The sequence below is a fragment of the Accipiter gentilis genome, chromosome 8 (assembly GCF_929443795.1).
Source record: "Accipiter gentilis chromosome 8, bAccGen1.1, whole genome shotgun sequence".
Taxonomy (NCBI): Eukaryota; Metazoa; Chordata; class Aves; order Accipitriformes; family Accipitridae; genus Astur; species Astur gentilis.
Window position 1 is genome coordinate 41,862,133 of NC_064887.1, and position 14,585 is coordinate 41,876,717.

A 14,585-nucleotide genomic window follows, 5' to 3' on the forward strand; every position below is an offset into this window, starting at 1 on the left:
GAGCAGGTGGTTTTTAAGCAGAAGAAGACAGAAAACAGTCCGCGAAGAAGTCGAGCACAAGATAGCCCTTATTTTGCATGTTTTCGGCAAGCAGGATCCTAGGCTTTATTTCAAGAGCGTTGTCAGGCTGAGCTAAGCTGCAGCTACGGACACAGCTTCGGTATCTAACTTTAGGCTGAAGTAAAAGTTATGTTGAAAAATAACTCGCTTTTCTGTGATACGAAACTTAGAAAAAGGGAACAGGGTGAATCATGCAAGCTCTTGAGCAATAGGAGAAAGGGCCCCCAAAATTGTCACCGCCAGCCCAATGTGGCTTGTACCACTTCTGCTACAGAAGCTTTAATCCCACCCTGTGCCCCCCTCGCCTGGCGTTGGCCAACTGGAGGAGCTAAATGTGGCAAACACCAGCTGAAGGAATTGGCCCATGATGGTGGCATCAATCAGTGTTTTGCAGTCCCCATGCACTGGTTTCTCACTAAGCCGAAGACTGCCTGCTTCTCCTCGCCAAACTAATTTTGCATAGAATTAGACCCATCTCTTTTCTTTCAAAGGCAGTGATTTTCCTTGCAAATGTGGGACAAAAAACACACTGGTTATTTGGCAAATCAAGGCACCCTTTTCCCTGCTGTAACCTGACACTAACATCCATACTGAACTCCATTCTGAGCACTTCTTTGTAGCCCATATTATGCTGTAATTGGCAAAACACATTCTTCCCAGGCTTGTATTTTTATTGCAAACATTTATTTGGCACTTTATGTGGCAAATGAAAAGAAAATTTCACAACTCATTCTACAAAGTTGCATTGTATTAGGCTGTCCCTTGAAAAGCATTTTATTGCTCAAGAATAGCTGTAACCGCTCAAGGGATTTCAACAGCATTATTCTCTTAAACTATAATTGCTGTATATACTATAGCACTAAATATTAATAATTTTTATCAGTATCAACCCTGACGACTGGCACTTAATTCTGTCCTAGAGCTTATTGTCAGCAATAAGTGTGACATTCCTTGAAGGCATATCAGCTGAATGATTCGGAGTAAATTTTCAGGTGCCTGAAAAAATAAGCTGAAGTTTCATTTCTGAATAGAAAGCACTGTCTACGAGACACAAAGCACTGTCCCTAAGCTCAGATGTACCCGGGGATTCAAATATATAAATATCCTAAAAGGTAGGCATTAATAGCTCAAGAAAAAAAATGGTCACAACAATGGACATAAGAGACTGGAAAAAAGTCTGTCCCAAAATATCCCACTGAAGTTTCAAAGCTTAATCATAATGATATAACTAATTGTGATTATGGAAAAAAGTATATACCATTCTGACTACTTCAGTGAGCTAAGTCTGAAAAGGACTTCACAGTCCAGGAAGACAAATGAGATCAGCTGCTCTATACATACAGCCTATCATGCAAAGATGCCTGTCTTCCTCTCACTGGCTAATTCACTAAGCTCTGATTCATACTTCCATGTATTCAAACAGGGAAAGTAATTCCAGGCAGCGAGCAATACCAATTAACAGTGTCACAGTTAATGAAATGCTTGCTCCAGTATTTCCCATTACTCAACTGCAGGACATATGACTAATAAATAATACAGGTGCAGTACAAAGAAGGTATTTTATAAATGAGAACTAAACCCCACATGTTCATCACGTCAAACAAGGCTTTCCACCCTACACCCTATATGAACTCCTACTTTGTCTATTTGGTGAATAAACCTCCATTTATCAGATAAAACCATAACCTATGAAGATGTTCTGTAAGCCAATGAGGGGGGAAAAAAAAACCCCAAACCTTCCTCCCTTCTAAGTAATTGTCTTCTTGTGGCTGGGTTTAAACTTTGTCCAGCCTTCTCTCCCCCACCCCCAGTTAAAACCTGTGAACTTCAAAGTGACAAAAAAATCTACTGAGGCGGCCATCTGCATCTGCTGTGCTGACTCAGACTGCAACAGATCTCATAAATTAAAAAGAGAGAAAAGTGCATCTGATTAGTTCTTTGAAGTTCCCTCAAACAGCATTTTTTCCTGCATTAATTAAACCCCAAACACAGTTCTCACTCTAAAACCAGTTAACTTCACATGTCTTACAACATTACCAATTGTCCCAAGTGGACATAAGAGATAAGACATCATTGTACTTGTTCTCCCATCATCTCCAACCAATTATATAAGTTCTCTACTAAAATGGAGACCAGGAAAGACGCGACTAGGATGAAAGCTCACAGTGTAACACCCACTGTATTCCAGAATTAAATCAGTACCATCTTACTCGGCTTCCGAGTTCACGGAGGCTATTACATGTTTGTCAATAGTAACAGTAATTTTTTCTGAATGAAAGCACATAGCTACTTTCTGACCTATGCTCCTATTATTCCACACCCTTATTGCCCATTTCTTCACTAGAGATTTGATTCTATACTAAAAAGCACCTGGCAACAACTGAAAACTGCTAGTCATAATCAGTGACTGGTATTTTAAGCAGTTTCACTGATATGATTAAACACGCTTGCAGAGTTTTTGAAACTGTAGTATCATTTCACAGTTCTGTAAAAAAAAATAAAAGATCTGTCAAATGTGTTTTTAATTGACAGCTGAAAGGGACATCTGCAATACAACATATGTGCATTCAACACACACATCAGTAAAAGCTGGCAGAAACACAACTACATACCTAATCAAAGCTGATAATTAAAAAACTGGCATAAATTGTTTAGGTTTGAAGAGTCCCCAAATCAAAAATGACAAAAAATCATTTACAGCTGAACGCTATCATTCTTCACACAGCGAATTCCAGTAACAATACATAATTACCTCGATTAAATTCATTAAACAGCTGATTTTTTGCATGATTACTGAATCATGAACGCACACTAATGATGGGAACAGTATTTTCTTGCATATTTCTGAGAAAAGTTTTCATTATATTATTTGACTTATTTATTGAAATGGAATTTAAGCTTGTTTTTCCTTTGCATCGATGGAAGTCTGCCTAGCTAAAGTGTGCAGTGGTTGAAAGTATAAACACTTGATTTTTGCTAATCTTTGTGAACTAAGTTAACAAGGCTTTCATTAAAATGAATTAAGATTGCCATCACAATGGATGGAAATGATAGAACTGTCAATAATCATGCTGAAAAAGCAGAAGTGCTAAAAAATATTTCTGTTCTCTCTTTGAGAAAAAGCCAGATGCTGTATTCAGATCAGACAATAATGATGTTGAAATACTTTCCATTCCAGTAACTAAGGAGGATGTTAAAACAACTGCTACTCATCTCAAACAATATTAAGTTGCCAGGTCTGGGTAACTTATAAGTGAGTGTTTCAAAAGAACCAAGTAAGGACATATCCAGATGGTTAATGTTTATTATCAATCCATTTCAGAACAGTGAGGAAGCCCCAGGTGACTTGAAGAATGTTAATATTATGTCAATATTTTAACAGGGTAAACAGAATGACCCAGATATGCCTGTCAGCGTTATATAAACCTGGGTAAAAGACTGGAAGGACTTGATATATAAAAAGAATTATAAATAAAGATGGTTTAGCTAATGACAATGGCTTTTAACAGTGTTTTAAACAGGGCAGCAGTGCTGATGTAACAGGCAAATCTCTGTAAGGATTTGCCTTGGTGCAATATGATTTTCACAATAAGAAACAAGAACATGACAAATCAATATGGTGTGCACACGCGAACTGGTCCAAACACAAGCTGATACATCTTGAAATCTAATTTAAATTTTAATCAAGCAAGTTTATTAGTTCTTGATCTTTTTTTATCATCGCTTACCATTCAATGTTGTTAACAATGACCTGGAAGAAAACAGAAACTGTTACTGATAAAAGTCCTAGATGACAAAGATCAAGGAAGTGCAACATAATTTGAAGAACATGCCGTTGTTAAAGAATTACTATAAGTGCACTATCCAGGCAGAAACAAACACCATGCATGGCCATAGAGGCAAGCTCAAGGCCACACTTCTAGCAACGAAAACTGCAAGCAGCTCTGCTTTTTGGCATAGACAAAAGTAGGGTTCTACCTGGGCCAACAGGTAAAAAAATTGGGGCAGCCAAAATTGCTCTGATGGAGAAGGCATTTGTCAGATGCTTCTCTTCATGGTACCTTTCTGCAGTCTCCACCTTCCATCTGTGCAGCCCTAAACAAGCTGGATTCCTCCCAGTTGTTCCAAGCATCTCATGATGCTGCCCAGCCCTGCACCATGGCCCACCAGCACTCTCACCAGGCCTCCCAGGGCTCTGTTCCACCTTCCAGTCTTCCCCCATGTCCCATGTGTTCTGCTTTCCACCATTGCCATAAATTAAATCTAGTCGAAAAGCCTTGAGGCAGCACTGAGCGCAGACCTGAGCGCAGACCGTATATTCATGGTGGTGGTGCCGTTGACTGGGGAGCTGCGATGCGATGGAAGAGCTGGGGGAGAGGAAGGCTTTGCGAAACAGTGAACTCGTGGGTAACCTTCAATGCAATGCCATGACTGTAAGCGCACAAGTGCAGTCCTTGGCTAAAGAGGGGTGACTCATATTTGTCTGCTGCTCCACATTTCCAGTGCTCAAACCTCAAGAAAGGTTTTGAAAATGTGCACATAGTTCAGAGGAGAATCACAAAAAATATTAAAGGAAAATATTTCATCCTAAAAGCTTAATGAGCCCCTTCGACTTAAGCTTATCCAAGAGATGAAGGTTCACCTTTGTCTTTAGGTCCTCAAATGCGAACAAGCCCCAGTCATGGAAGATCTGGTCAAAAAGGCTCCTTTATAAAATTAATTGGTGATGTTACTTTAATCAGACAAAAGGCCTATAGGATTAAATCACTCTCCCCAAATTAAGACATGCCTCTCCAAAAAATACCTGTATATTTAATTTTATGTGGTTGTTTACATAATTTTATTAACTTACTTGAAAGCAGACTCTAAAAGGTCCTAACTCAGAACCTGCAGTTTAAATTCACAAAAAAAGTGTATAGTCAACAGAACTATGGCAATTTGAGATGCAGGCAGGGAAATCGTATGTAATGCTTGTCTCATTTAAATATGAAGTGATGGGTCACAGTGTTACTAGTACTGTGATTTTGAACAGTGGTGCTAAGAGGTCTCATTCTCAGCTCGTTTACCCTGCTATTACTACGTTTTCTCTAGGTGCAGTCAGGACTTTCTGAGAACAATCCCATGAGAAAGGAGCTTTTTGTTTGTTTGTTTGAGTTCTGTAATGACTCAGAGTGCTCTAGCAGCCAGGTGACCTGGGCATTCTCACCAACCCATCCAGCTGCAGTGTTTCACCAAGGGTGCAGTTCATCACACAGCCCCAGCTTTGATTCTTCTATTACCATGTGGAATTCTGACTGCAATCCCTTAAAAAAGTTTCTCTTGATGATGTAAAAGTAACAACGGAGATCAGCAGCAACACCTAGAAAGATCAACTCTGCCATACAAAAATGGTTGAGCCTGTGTTTACTTTGGCTGGAAGACAGATCACACATCATTTAGCTCTCCTCTACCCGCAGCAGATTAACAAATACTTTCTAATCTCACATTCTTCACATTTATACACCAGTGGCATCACTCCTGATCTATGCTGCCATAAATGAGATCAGTGCCAGGGTCTTGCGTTTAGATATTTAAAATAAGCGTTGCATACAGCACTGAGCCAGAAAATGTCAGCACAACGATCATGGACCAAGTGGAAGGTCATGGCAATGTTGTACTCGATTTGTGCAGAACTAGTGACTCACAACGTAAATAAATTCTCACATTCGTCCCACCAGGTTTAGTATAGCTATAGTTTTTTAGCTTCGCCACTTTGCTTGAAAACAAAAAGAAACTAAAGGCAGTGAATTTATTATTTTGTGTACTTGGCTTTCTTTCTCACTACCCACTAAACATTTCCTTTATGCAAAGAAAAAACGCAGTTAGGTGAGAGAGTCAGTGCAGTGCTATAAACAAATGTCCTTCCAGTGCCTACTGGAAGACAGCATCCAACTGGAGCTTCTCAGTGAAATGTACACGTACAGTTGTATATCCTAGAAACAAAATATTTTGTTATAGCTGTTGCTGAAATCACAAGCACATAAACTGACACAGACATTCAGGGTGTGTTATCAAGGGAACATTCACATTCATTCTGAATTCATCAGAGTATATTTTCTTGGCTGACTCACAGCACCATATATACGTATTGTACACTTACTAACATTTTATTAGAGGAAAAGAGTTTACATTGAAAGATTACACAAGTGTGACATTACATAGCTATGAGTCATACATCTTTGTGTACTTCGTTACCATGCATTCAGTGTATTGATTCTGCTCCAGTCACAGAAGTTTGGCTGCTCCTCCTGGCCATCCTGTGAACTTTTAGAATAAGAAGTATAGAAAGTTAAACAAGAGACATTCATTATTTTAAAACATGTGTAGCTATTGAAAAGATCATTTACTCACCCTAGCAACCGTGCTTTCCTGAGAAGGCTGCGTACAGCCACAAGCCTGGGATGGGCTCTAACGAACATGCTCAAAATGCTTCTGAGAACCAGACCCCATCAAGGGCCATCACTCTTTCCCCTCGTGGGGCACGCAGTGCATAAAAGTGAGAGTTGTTCTCCTGCACTCTTCTGATCTTCAGCTCACTTAGAAATCCTTTTAGAAGTGATTGCAAAGGAAATATGGAGGAGGTAAGGGGAAAGCATAGCTCTTTCTCTGAGCAGGCTCTCAAAGAATCAGTCTGTCCTGTGATAGATCATCATTTTTCCTCCTTTAAGAACGGCCACTTTTGCTCTTTTGCTCTTGGATGACTGCCAAGCAGCCGTGATCCTCAAAAACAGGAGTCTGGGGCACGTTATCAAAAATTATTGGAGAATAGCTCCTTCAGACTGGGCATCTGAGCTAGAGGCCAAGGTAAGGGAGGAGAACAGTCTTCCCTTCTGAAAAATCCAGCCCAGGACCATAAATTGGCTATGACCAGAGGAGATCACAGAAGCTACTTGCATTATTTCTCTCACAATGTCACAGGGAAACGTTGACTTTGGCAATCTTCGTACGGCAAATGGAAACTCTGCTAGAGACCTGGCCTTCCATTAAACGCAAGTCTCCAGCGGAGACCGTACAAGAGTGGCATTAAACACTTTCCTGTCAGTACCGAGATGGGTCTGAGACCTTTAGGGTGACCAGAGCCGGAGGCCTCCATTACCGGCTCACCGGTCCGTTTACTCACGTGGCACAGGGCATCTGCCTCCCTTGCTGTGCTCGTTACGCCTTCCGCTCCCACCCTCGTTTTCTGGGTCTGGTCCTGCCGCATGTCCCAGACGATGAGGCCAGGTTGTGGGGCGGCTGCTGTGAGGGATGAGGTGGGGGGGGAAATCAAACCCCTCATTCATGGTGTCTCCCTCAGCGTGTCCCCCCCCCACCCAGGGCAGGGACCCCTCAGTGTCCCCCACCCCACAGCAAATCCCTCACAGTCTCTGTTGGAGCTTGGACCCCTCAGCGTCCCCCCTCATGTCATGGACGGTGGTCCCTTGGTGTTCCCAGAGCAGGGACCCTCCCTCGGTGTCCCCCACCCCACAGCAGCTCCCTCACAGCGTCTCTCAGTGCATGGCCCCCCACCTCATGTCAGGGAGACTCCCTCAGTGTCCCCAGGCCTGGGACCCCCCCCCCCCCGGCCCCTCAGTGTCCCCAGGGGAGGCAGAGACCCCCCTCAGCTCATGAGGGCCCCTTAGCGTCACCGGGGCAGAGACCCTTCTCCTCAGCGGCCACGGCCCGAGGCGGCGTGAGGGGGGGGGTCCCCGCTCCACAGCGAGCCCCGCGCTGAGGAGAAGGCGGTCGGGGGGCGGTGGGGGGGAAGGAAGGCCCCGCCGGCCATGCCGTGCCGTTCCGTGCCGGCCCCGGCCCCGCTCCGCTCCGCCCCGCTCGGGTTGGGACCAGCCGCCGCCGCGTCCTTTTATACCGGGGCTAAATTTAGGCTGCGCCCGAGTCGCTGCCTCCCGCCCGCCCCGTCCGGGACGCGTTTCCTCCGCTCTTCGCAATTGGCTTGAGAGCGCCCGCGCCCGCGTTATAAGGTGGGGAGGGCGGCTCGCCGCGCCGCGCCGTCCGCCGTCCCGCCCGGCCGTACCATGGCGCTGAGCGACACCATCCTGCCCTCCTTCGCCACCTTCGCCAGCCCCTGCCGCGAGAAAACCCTCCACGAAGTGAGTCTCGGCCCCCCCCGCTCCCACCCCACCGACCCCACCGACGCCATCCCGCGCTGAGGCCGGCGCCGCTCGTTGCACGGGTGGGCGGCGGTGTCGCGGTCCCGCTTCTCCCCAAACCCACCACCGACCCCCCCGCACTCACCCCCTGCCTCAACCCACCACCTCTAACCTTCTCCCTTTTCTTTCTTCCCCAGAGGTGGAAGTGCGACCAAGAGGCCAAGACCCCCGCCGGCACCTGGGGCGGCCTCTCCCCTCGCAAAGAGGATGAAGATCTCAACAACGTGCTGGATTTTATCCTTTCCATGGGCAGCGACGGCTACGGCCAGGGAGCGGCTGGGGGGGACTATCCCCCCGCCCAAGGGGAGAGCGGCGGTTTTTACCAGACAAACCCATCCCCGGGATGCTACAGTGCCCTGGAGCAGGGCAGCCCCCCGCCCTACAACGCCGGCATCGTGCCGGAGATGATCCGCTCCGAGATGGACTCCAACTACTGCCCTCCTGGCAACGTCCACGGGCGGTTCTTCGTGACACCCAGCTTCGGGGGCCCGCAGTTCGTTGAGAACATTAAGCCCGAACCCGACATGGACAATTATGGACCGGTCCTGGGTCTGGTGCCCCAGGCTTGCCCAAAGATCAAGCAGGAGGGCAACGCGACCTGCATGATGGCCTACGAGCAGCCCCGGGTGGCCAGCTCCCCCCAAATCCCCGGGGCAGAGACCCCCCCGCTGAGCCCCGATGATCTCATGGTGAATGACTGCCACACGCAGATGATGTGCCCCTCGTCCATGTCCTTCCAGCAAAGCTACCACCCGGCCTCCGGCTTCCACCACCCGCAGACCCATCTCCAGTACCAGAACACCTCCCAGTTCGGCCTTTTTGAGGACAACCTGCCCTTACAACCCTCCGCTCCCAGAGGCATGCTCACCCCTCCTTCCTCCCCTCTGGAGCTGCTGGACTCCAAACCAAAAAGAGGACGTCGGTCCTGGCCACGGAAGAGGACGGCCACTCACACGTGCACCTACGCAGGTTGTGGGAAGACCTACACCAAGAGTTCGCACCTGAAGGCTCACCTCAGGACGCACACAGGTAAATACGGCCGCTTGCCTTCATCCAGAGATACGCTGCTTGCTGGTTGTGATAGCCGCCTGTATAAAACAGTATTTTAACCCCGTAGTCTCTTAAACTCCAGGAGTAGTCGTGGTTGAGCTATGACAGGTGGTCAGATTATAATGTCTAAGTGTCTTCCTTCTTAGATGTAGGTCAAAGCTTTTCTAAGGACTTCCAATGCCCTTTCTCGAAAGATTCTCACTGCAGGTATAGGTTAGTAAAAGAATTGCTAGAGCAGTCTCGTTTGGCTTAAAAGCACTTTGGCTTAAAAGCACTTGGATCTTGTTGCAGAAGGGCTTTGGTAGCAAATAAAAAGAGTACGCCGAGTTAAACTCAGAAGGTCGCCTAGCACGGGGATGCAGCCTGTACGTGGGAGTGCCGCGCTGAGTCACGCTCTCTGTGATTTCTCCAACAGGTGAAAAGCCCTACCACTGCAACTGGGAAGGCTGCGGCTGGAAGTTCGCTCGCTCCGACGAACTCACCCGTCACTATCGCAAGCACACCGGCCACCGGCCCTTCCAGTGCCACCTCTGCGACAGGGCGTTCTCCAGGTCAGACCACCTGGCTTTGCACATGAAACGGCACATGTAGCCCTAGAGACTCTGACCTGCGAACAGTGGACATTATTTAACTGCTCAGGTGCAGAAGCGTTAAAAACTTGTAGCTGGTACTACGTAGGGAGGCACCGACGCTCTAGCGATGGAAGCTGAGGAGGATTTGACACAAGGAGACTTAGCCAGTCATCTCCTGCAGAGAATTTGACGTGACTGTATCAGTGAACCTGGCCGTCCCGGCCAGGAGAACAGGGGTTAATTTATGCAGCTTCTGTGAAGGGTAAACTCCATAAGACTCCATACAGATTGTACAGAAGAAGCTGTAAATATGGTTTTTTTTTTTCTGATTCTAACTGCCCAGTCCTAAGCTTTACGAGACAATGTTTGTATGGAAACTGCCTGAAGTTGACCCTAGAAGAGATTAAATGAATGTTACTGTAGCTAACGATGTTATTTTAGATCTCAGTTGAAGGCATGGCTAAGAGAACACTCCTATTGTTAGACTGTTTGTTTCACAGGTGCAATAATATTCTTGTTTGCCATGATCTACACTAGAAGTACAGGGCTTGATGTCTTGTAAGAAAATAACCTATTTTACTGTAATTTTTTTATATATTGTAAATAATTTTATACAATGAGAAATATTGTATATGTAAATAGAAGACAAATGGGTATTTTGCCTATTTCTGTTTTTATAAAAACGTAATTTTTCAATGTTTGAAAACATTTCATCTTTTTAATAAAATAAGTTTTTAATTGCTGTGATTTTTATTCTCCTTTGAGATCTCCCTGTTACTTTTTCCCTGATGGCTGGACCTGGTTATGGTTTAAATTATTGACAACTATAAGAAGACCCTTAAAAAAATCTGAGCTATGGATTTTTCTAAAGTAGATAAGAGAGTACATACTTCATTCTCAGCAGTAAACAAGATACAGTGCGGTGTTTTATCAAAAAGTCAAATAGGAAAGTAGATCATATTCAAAATATACTTCCTAAAAATGGTTAAGTAAGCAACACTGTAATTTCAGTCTCATTTCTAGTTTATGCTAGACTATTTTAATAGCATCCTTAATGTTTTCCAGATGCAGTTATAGTTTTGCCAGCAGTGTGTGGGTTTTTACTATAAATTTAAACACTGCATTTTTGTAATTACGGAGGCTTATTTTAAGGCATTCTTGTACATAAATTATCCTTGCTCTCAAGAGCTCAGTGCAGAATTCCAATAGAACAGTAGTGGAATTTAAACATAAATTCACAACACAGGTTAAAATACCTTCATAACTCATTCCCCAAAACTTAAATTCACTTAATAGTTTGTAATCCCACCTAGATTTCAGGAGTTAAGAAAGACATTAACTATTCTGGAGGAAAGTAAGTTAGCCAGGAATCCAGATTCTGAAAACTAATTTCAAATAAACTGGATACTGCAATAGCTATAGCAGTAAATAGCTGCAACAAGTCAAATGGAGCCCCCCAAAAAGCTCTTCCACAGCTGTAAATGAGAACATAAGTCCAAGTAATATATCTGTGCAATTACTCTGAAACTCTGATGATGATCCTCTGTTTTTACAGCTATGGTTTAGTGGTGAGCCTTGATACTTGTAGAACAAAATCACTGTTAATTAAATATGCAGATTCAGCTTAATATTGAAGCATTTTTCCTTAACATCTGGATACTTGGAACTTGATTTTAATCAAGGTTGTGACATTTTTCTGACTTTACAAGTTAGCATGCACAAGAATGAAATCAACAGGAATACATTTAAAGTAACTACAAATATAGCTATTCTTCTGTGAAAGCAAAGTCTGCAGTTGTTCATGTGGAACAGATGTATTTTGGGCTTCTAATCATTGACATGGAAGAATGAGTTCCACATTTCACTTTTATAGCTCTTTCAAAGTGAAATATAAGGGAGATTTAACATTTCTTCATTAAAAACAAAACTCATTTATTTGCTAGAAAAAACTTGCACAATCCAATTCCAGAAAGTGAGGATGACTTAAAGATGTTCTAAAATTAGCACATTCATTGTTGCAACAGTTCTAGGTATTTCCTTCTCTTTCCTCATAGCCGAAGATTTTCCTATTTCAGCATGTCTTTTGGTGTTTATAACCTTAAGAACACTATTTTTTACATTAAGCCTTACCCTTACCTTGCCATAGTCACCTGGCTTTCCCTTGCTCTTTCTGAACAACTGACAATGTTTTCAGTCATTCCCAGGTTTCAGTGATACAGTGCAATCTTAAACTATTCCCTCTCTCGTAACATAATTAAAAAAAGACGCCGAGGTTTGACACCTCGCTGCAGTGGCTACGGCCACCCTTGAGTGCACGGCCCCACATCTGGCTCGAGAAGGTCCCCGGACAAGAGCTCTCCAGCAGCGGGGGAGAGCTTGGAAGCACCACGACATGCTCATCTGGCTTTGCTCGTCCTCAGCCATCTCTCTCGACCTCTGTTAGAAGCCGCATACGGGGCTGGGTGGCCTTCGGTCCGGCCACTTCTGTACCCTCCCAAGTGACAAGGGTGGAAGGCAGCTACAGCCAGTGAACCAGCACATAGGAACGCTGCACAGTGCCTGCACGCAGAGAGAAATGTTACTGCATCCACCAACCCTTAAAAAAAACCCCAAACCACCCACTTGTGCGGCTCCTCTGTAGCACCCACCGCAGCGGGTGCTCCTCCTCTGGTACCTCTGCATGGGAAGGTCCAAGCTTCCCCTTGCTCCAGTGAATCGTCAAGCTATGAAGGTCATAACCTCTGCTCCCTCTGCTCCTGTTCAGATAAGGCACTTTGTTATCTGCACGATACCGTGTTACCAAACAACGCTCAAATCACGACGAACGGCGGAGATATAGGCTCTGCGCCGTGTTGTTCACTATGTAAAAATGAGTGTGCTGTGTCCTCTGAGCTTTTAGATTTGCTGCGGCTCAACAGAAAATAGGGCAAAGCCATCCTCTTACATAAAAAGAAAAAACCCCAACATATAAAATACATAAATACGGGCCTCTCAAAGTAGGGAGAGACGGGGGGGCCAAAACACTAGTAAAAGCTCATGACCAACTTTATTTTAATTGTTTAAGGGAGGGCATATACGATAATTTCTGTGTGATCTTTACAGGAAACTGCAGGTTCTTGAATCTCGAGATAATCTTGTAGCAGAAAGAAAGAGATGCTGATCTCATTCTTCTCACATTCTATTATGAGTAATTGTCAACTCTCTTTTTCTTTTTTTTTTTTTTTTAATTGCCTTAAATTAGTACATCCAAAGATGCGTCAATACGATTCTATCAATCTACCAAGTCTCCCCTGGCCAGCAGGAAATCACTAACGCTCTGCACTGTCTTCTAATAACAGACCATCAGGTCATCACCTTTTAAGTAATCTTGTTCTAATTAACACGAGAGACCCCGAATCCCAGATGTCTCCTGGGGATCATGCAGCAAAGACCTGCCCTCTCCATCTGCAGCTATCCTGGATTTGATTGTGACACACTAGGGAAAAGAAAAAAAAAAAAAGAAGTTGTAGTTGAACCTGATAGGAGGAAATGTAGAGTCCCTTGTAAACAAGATTTTCACACGTATTCTTTTAAGATACCACAGTGATGGGCTCAATACTTGCAAGATAGATTGCCAGATTAGATAGAGCACATTAAGTACAGAAACTAGCAAATCCTACACAACGTTCCTAGTGAAAGTTTTTAGCAAATATTTCTGAACTCGAGACACCATCCAGAGGAGTTACTGTTTAAAGTCAGTTAATTCCTCTCTGGGTTTCAGAGCGCAGCGTTTTGCTACGCTGAAAACGGTTTTTCTCTCACCTGCTGACTTCAGAAGAGTCAGTTAAATCTGTACTACATGGGAACTCATCTTCAGAAAACACCCTAACACGGAGGCTGTTGCTGCTGAACCAGCACCCAGAACAGAACGGGCGTCCCGCAGCCCCAAGGGGCTCTCGAGGGAGACGCAGCACCCTGCAAAAGCAGCCCAGCACCACGCCAGCACCCTGCCAGCAAGTGGGCAGGGTGCTTTCAAACCACTTTTTTTTATTTTTTTCAACCCTGAATTGGAAGGCTGGAGTAGAAACCCGCTGGCTTTTCTGGAAGTTCATTTGAGATTTGCACTTTTGTAGACGATCGCAGCTGGAGGGGGGGGGGGGGAGTTTAAGGTTTAATTTTGGCCGTAGCTCACCTCGCGCAGGGATGGGGGATTTCAGCCTGTGCGAGTCCTTGGTTACTCGCGGCCGTTTACAAACTGCCTGAAAACATTGACTCGCTCTAAACTTTGGTCCTCCATCCACAAGAAGTGCCAAAAAAAGTTTGTCCATTCTTCAAATTATAGGATTGTGCGGTTCTGTGGTTTTCTGTGGTAGAAGCTCTGTGGTTTCTAAAGCTATTTTATGCACCTATAACACAGAGTAGCTGTTAGGCTTTTCTTAAATTGAATTTTCGAAGCCAGAATCCCAAGCTCTAGCAATTTCTTTTGCTATATTTAAATAAAACAACTACAACAAAGTCATGTAGCCATCGCTATGGTAACTAGCAGTGTTAGGGGGAAACATAAAGAGGAACATTCAGTCCAAACCCCATGTAATTTAACAGGGAGAAAGCTCTCCCCGTTGCTAACATCCAAAAGGTACTCGGTGGCATCTACAAACCTTAAAATTCCCGCGTGTCCTTGAAGCAGCCGCTCTCAGCTGGGTCTGTAACAGGTCCCACCTGCCCGGGACTCATC

At 44.6% G+C, this 14,585-nt stretch overlaps 2 protein-coding genes across 5 annotated transcripts in view; one reads left to right on the plus strand and one right to left on the minus strand.

The window, feature by feature from the left end:
• The first annotated feature begins 8,057 nt into the window (after positions 1-8,057).
• Positions 8,058-10,618, plus strand: KLF2 (KLF transcription factor 2). The gene is made up of 3 exons (XM_049808871.1): positions 8,058-8,189; positions 8,387-9,278; positions 9,715-10,618. Exons 1-3 carry the CDS (start codon positions 8,115-8,117, stop codon positions 9,888-9,890), a joined length of 1,143 nt encoding a protein of 380 aa, XP_049664828.1. The 5' UTR covers positions 8,058-8,114; the 3' UTR covers positions 9,891-10,618.
• Positions 10,619-11,610: 992 nt separating this feature from the next.
• EPS15L1 (epidermal growth factor receptor pathway substrate 15 like 1) overlaps positions 11,611-14,585 on the minus strand; it is a 52,588-nt gene continuing 49,613 nt past the window's right edge. Inside the window, exons 27-30 of one of the 4 annotated variants that reach the window (XR_007506920.1) lie at positions 14,509-14,585; positions 14,043-14,256; positions 12,546-13,346; positions 11,612-12,430 (exon numbers count right to left, since the gene is read on the minus strand). The gene's annotated coding sequence lies outside the window, so the exon portion shown is untranslated. Of the gene's footprint in view, positions 13,347-14,042; positions 14,257-14,508 lie in introns of all 4 variants that reach the window. The other 3 variants (XR_007506919.1, XR_007506924.1, XR_007506921.1) reach the window with 3 other exon arrangements.

Coding starts and splice junctions, on each gene's coding strand:
- KLF2 (XM_049808871.1), top strand. CDS start 8,115: ATGGCGCTGAGCGACACCATCCTGCCCTCCTTCGCCACCTTCGCCAGC. Junction 8,190..8,386: donor GCGAGAAAACCCTCCACGAA/GTGAGTCTCGGC, acceptor TTTCTTCCCCAG/AGGTGGAAGTGCGACCAAGA. Junction 9,279..9,714: donor TCACCTCAGGACGCACACAG/GTAAATACGGCC, acceptor TTTCTCCAACAG/GTGAAAAGCCCTACCACTGC.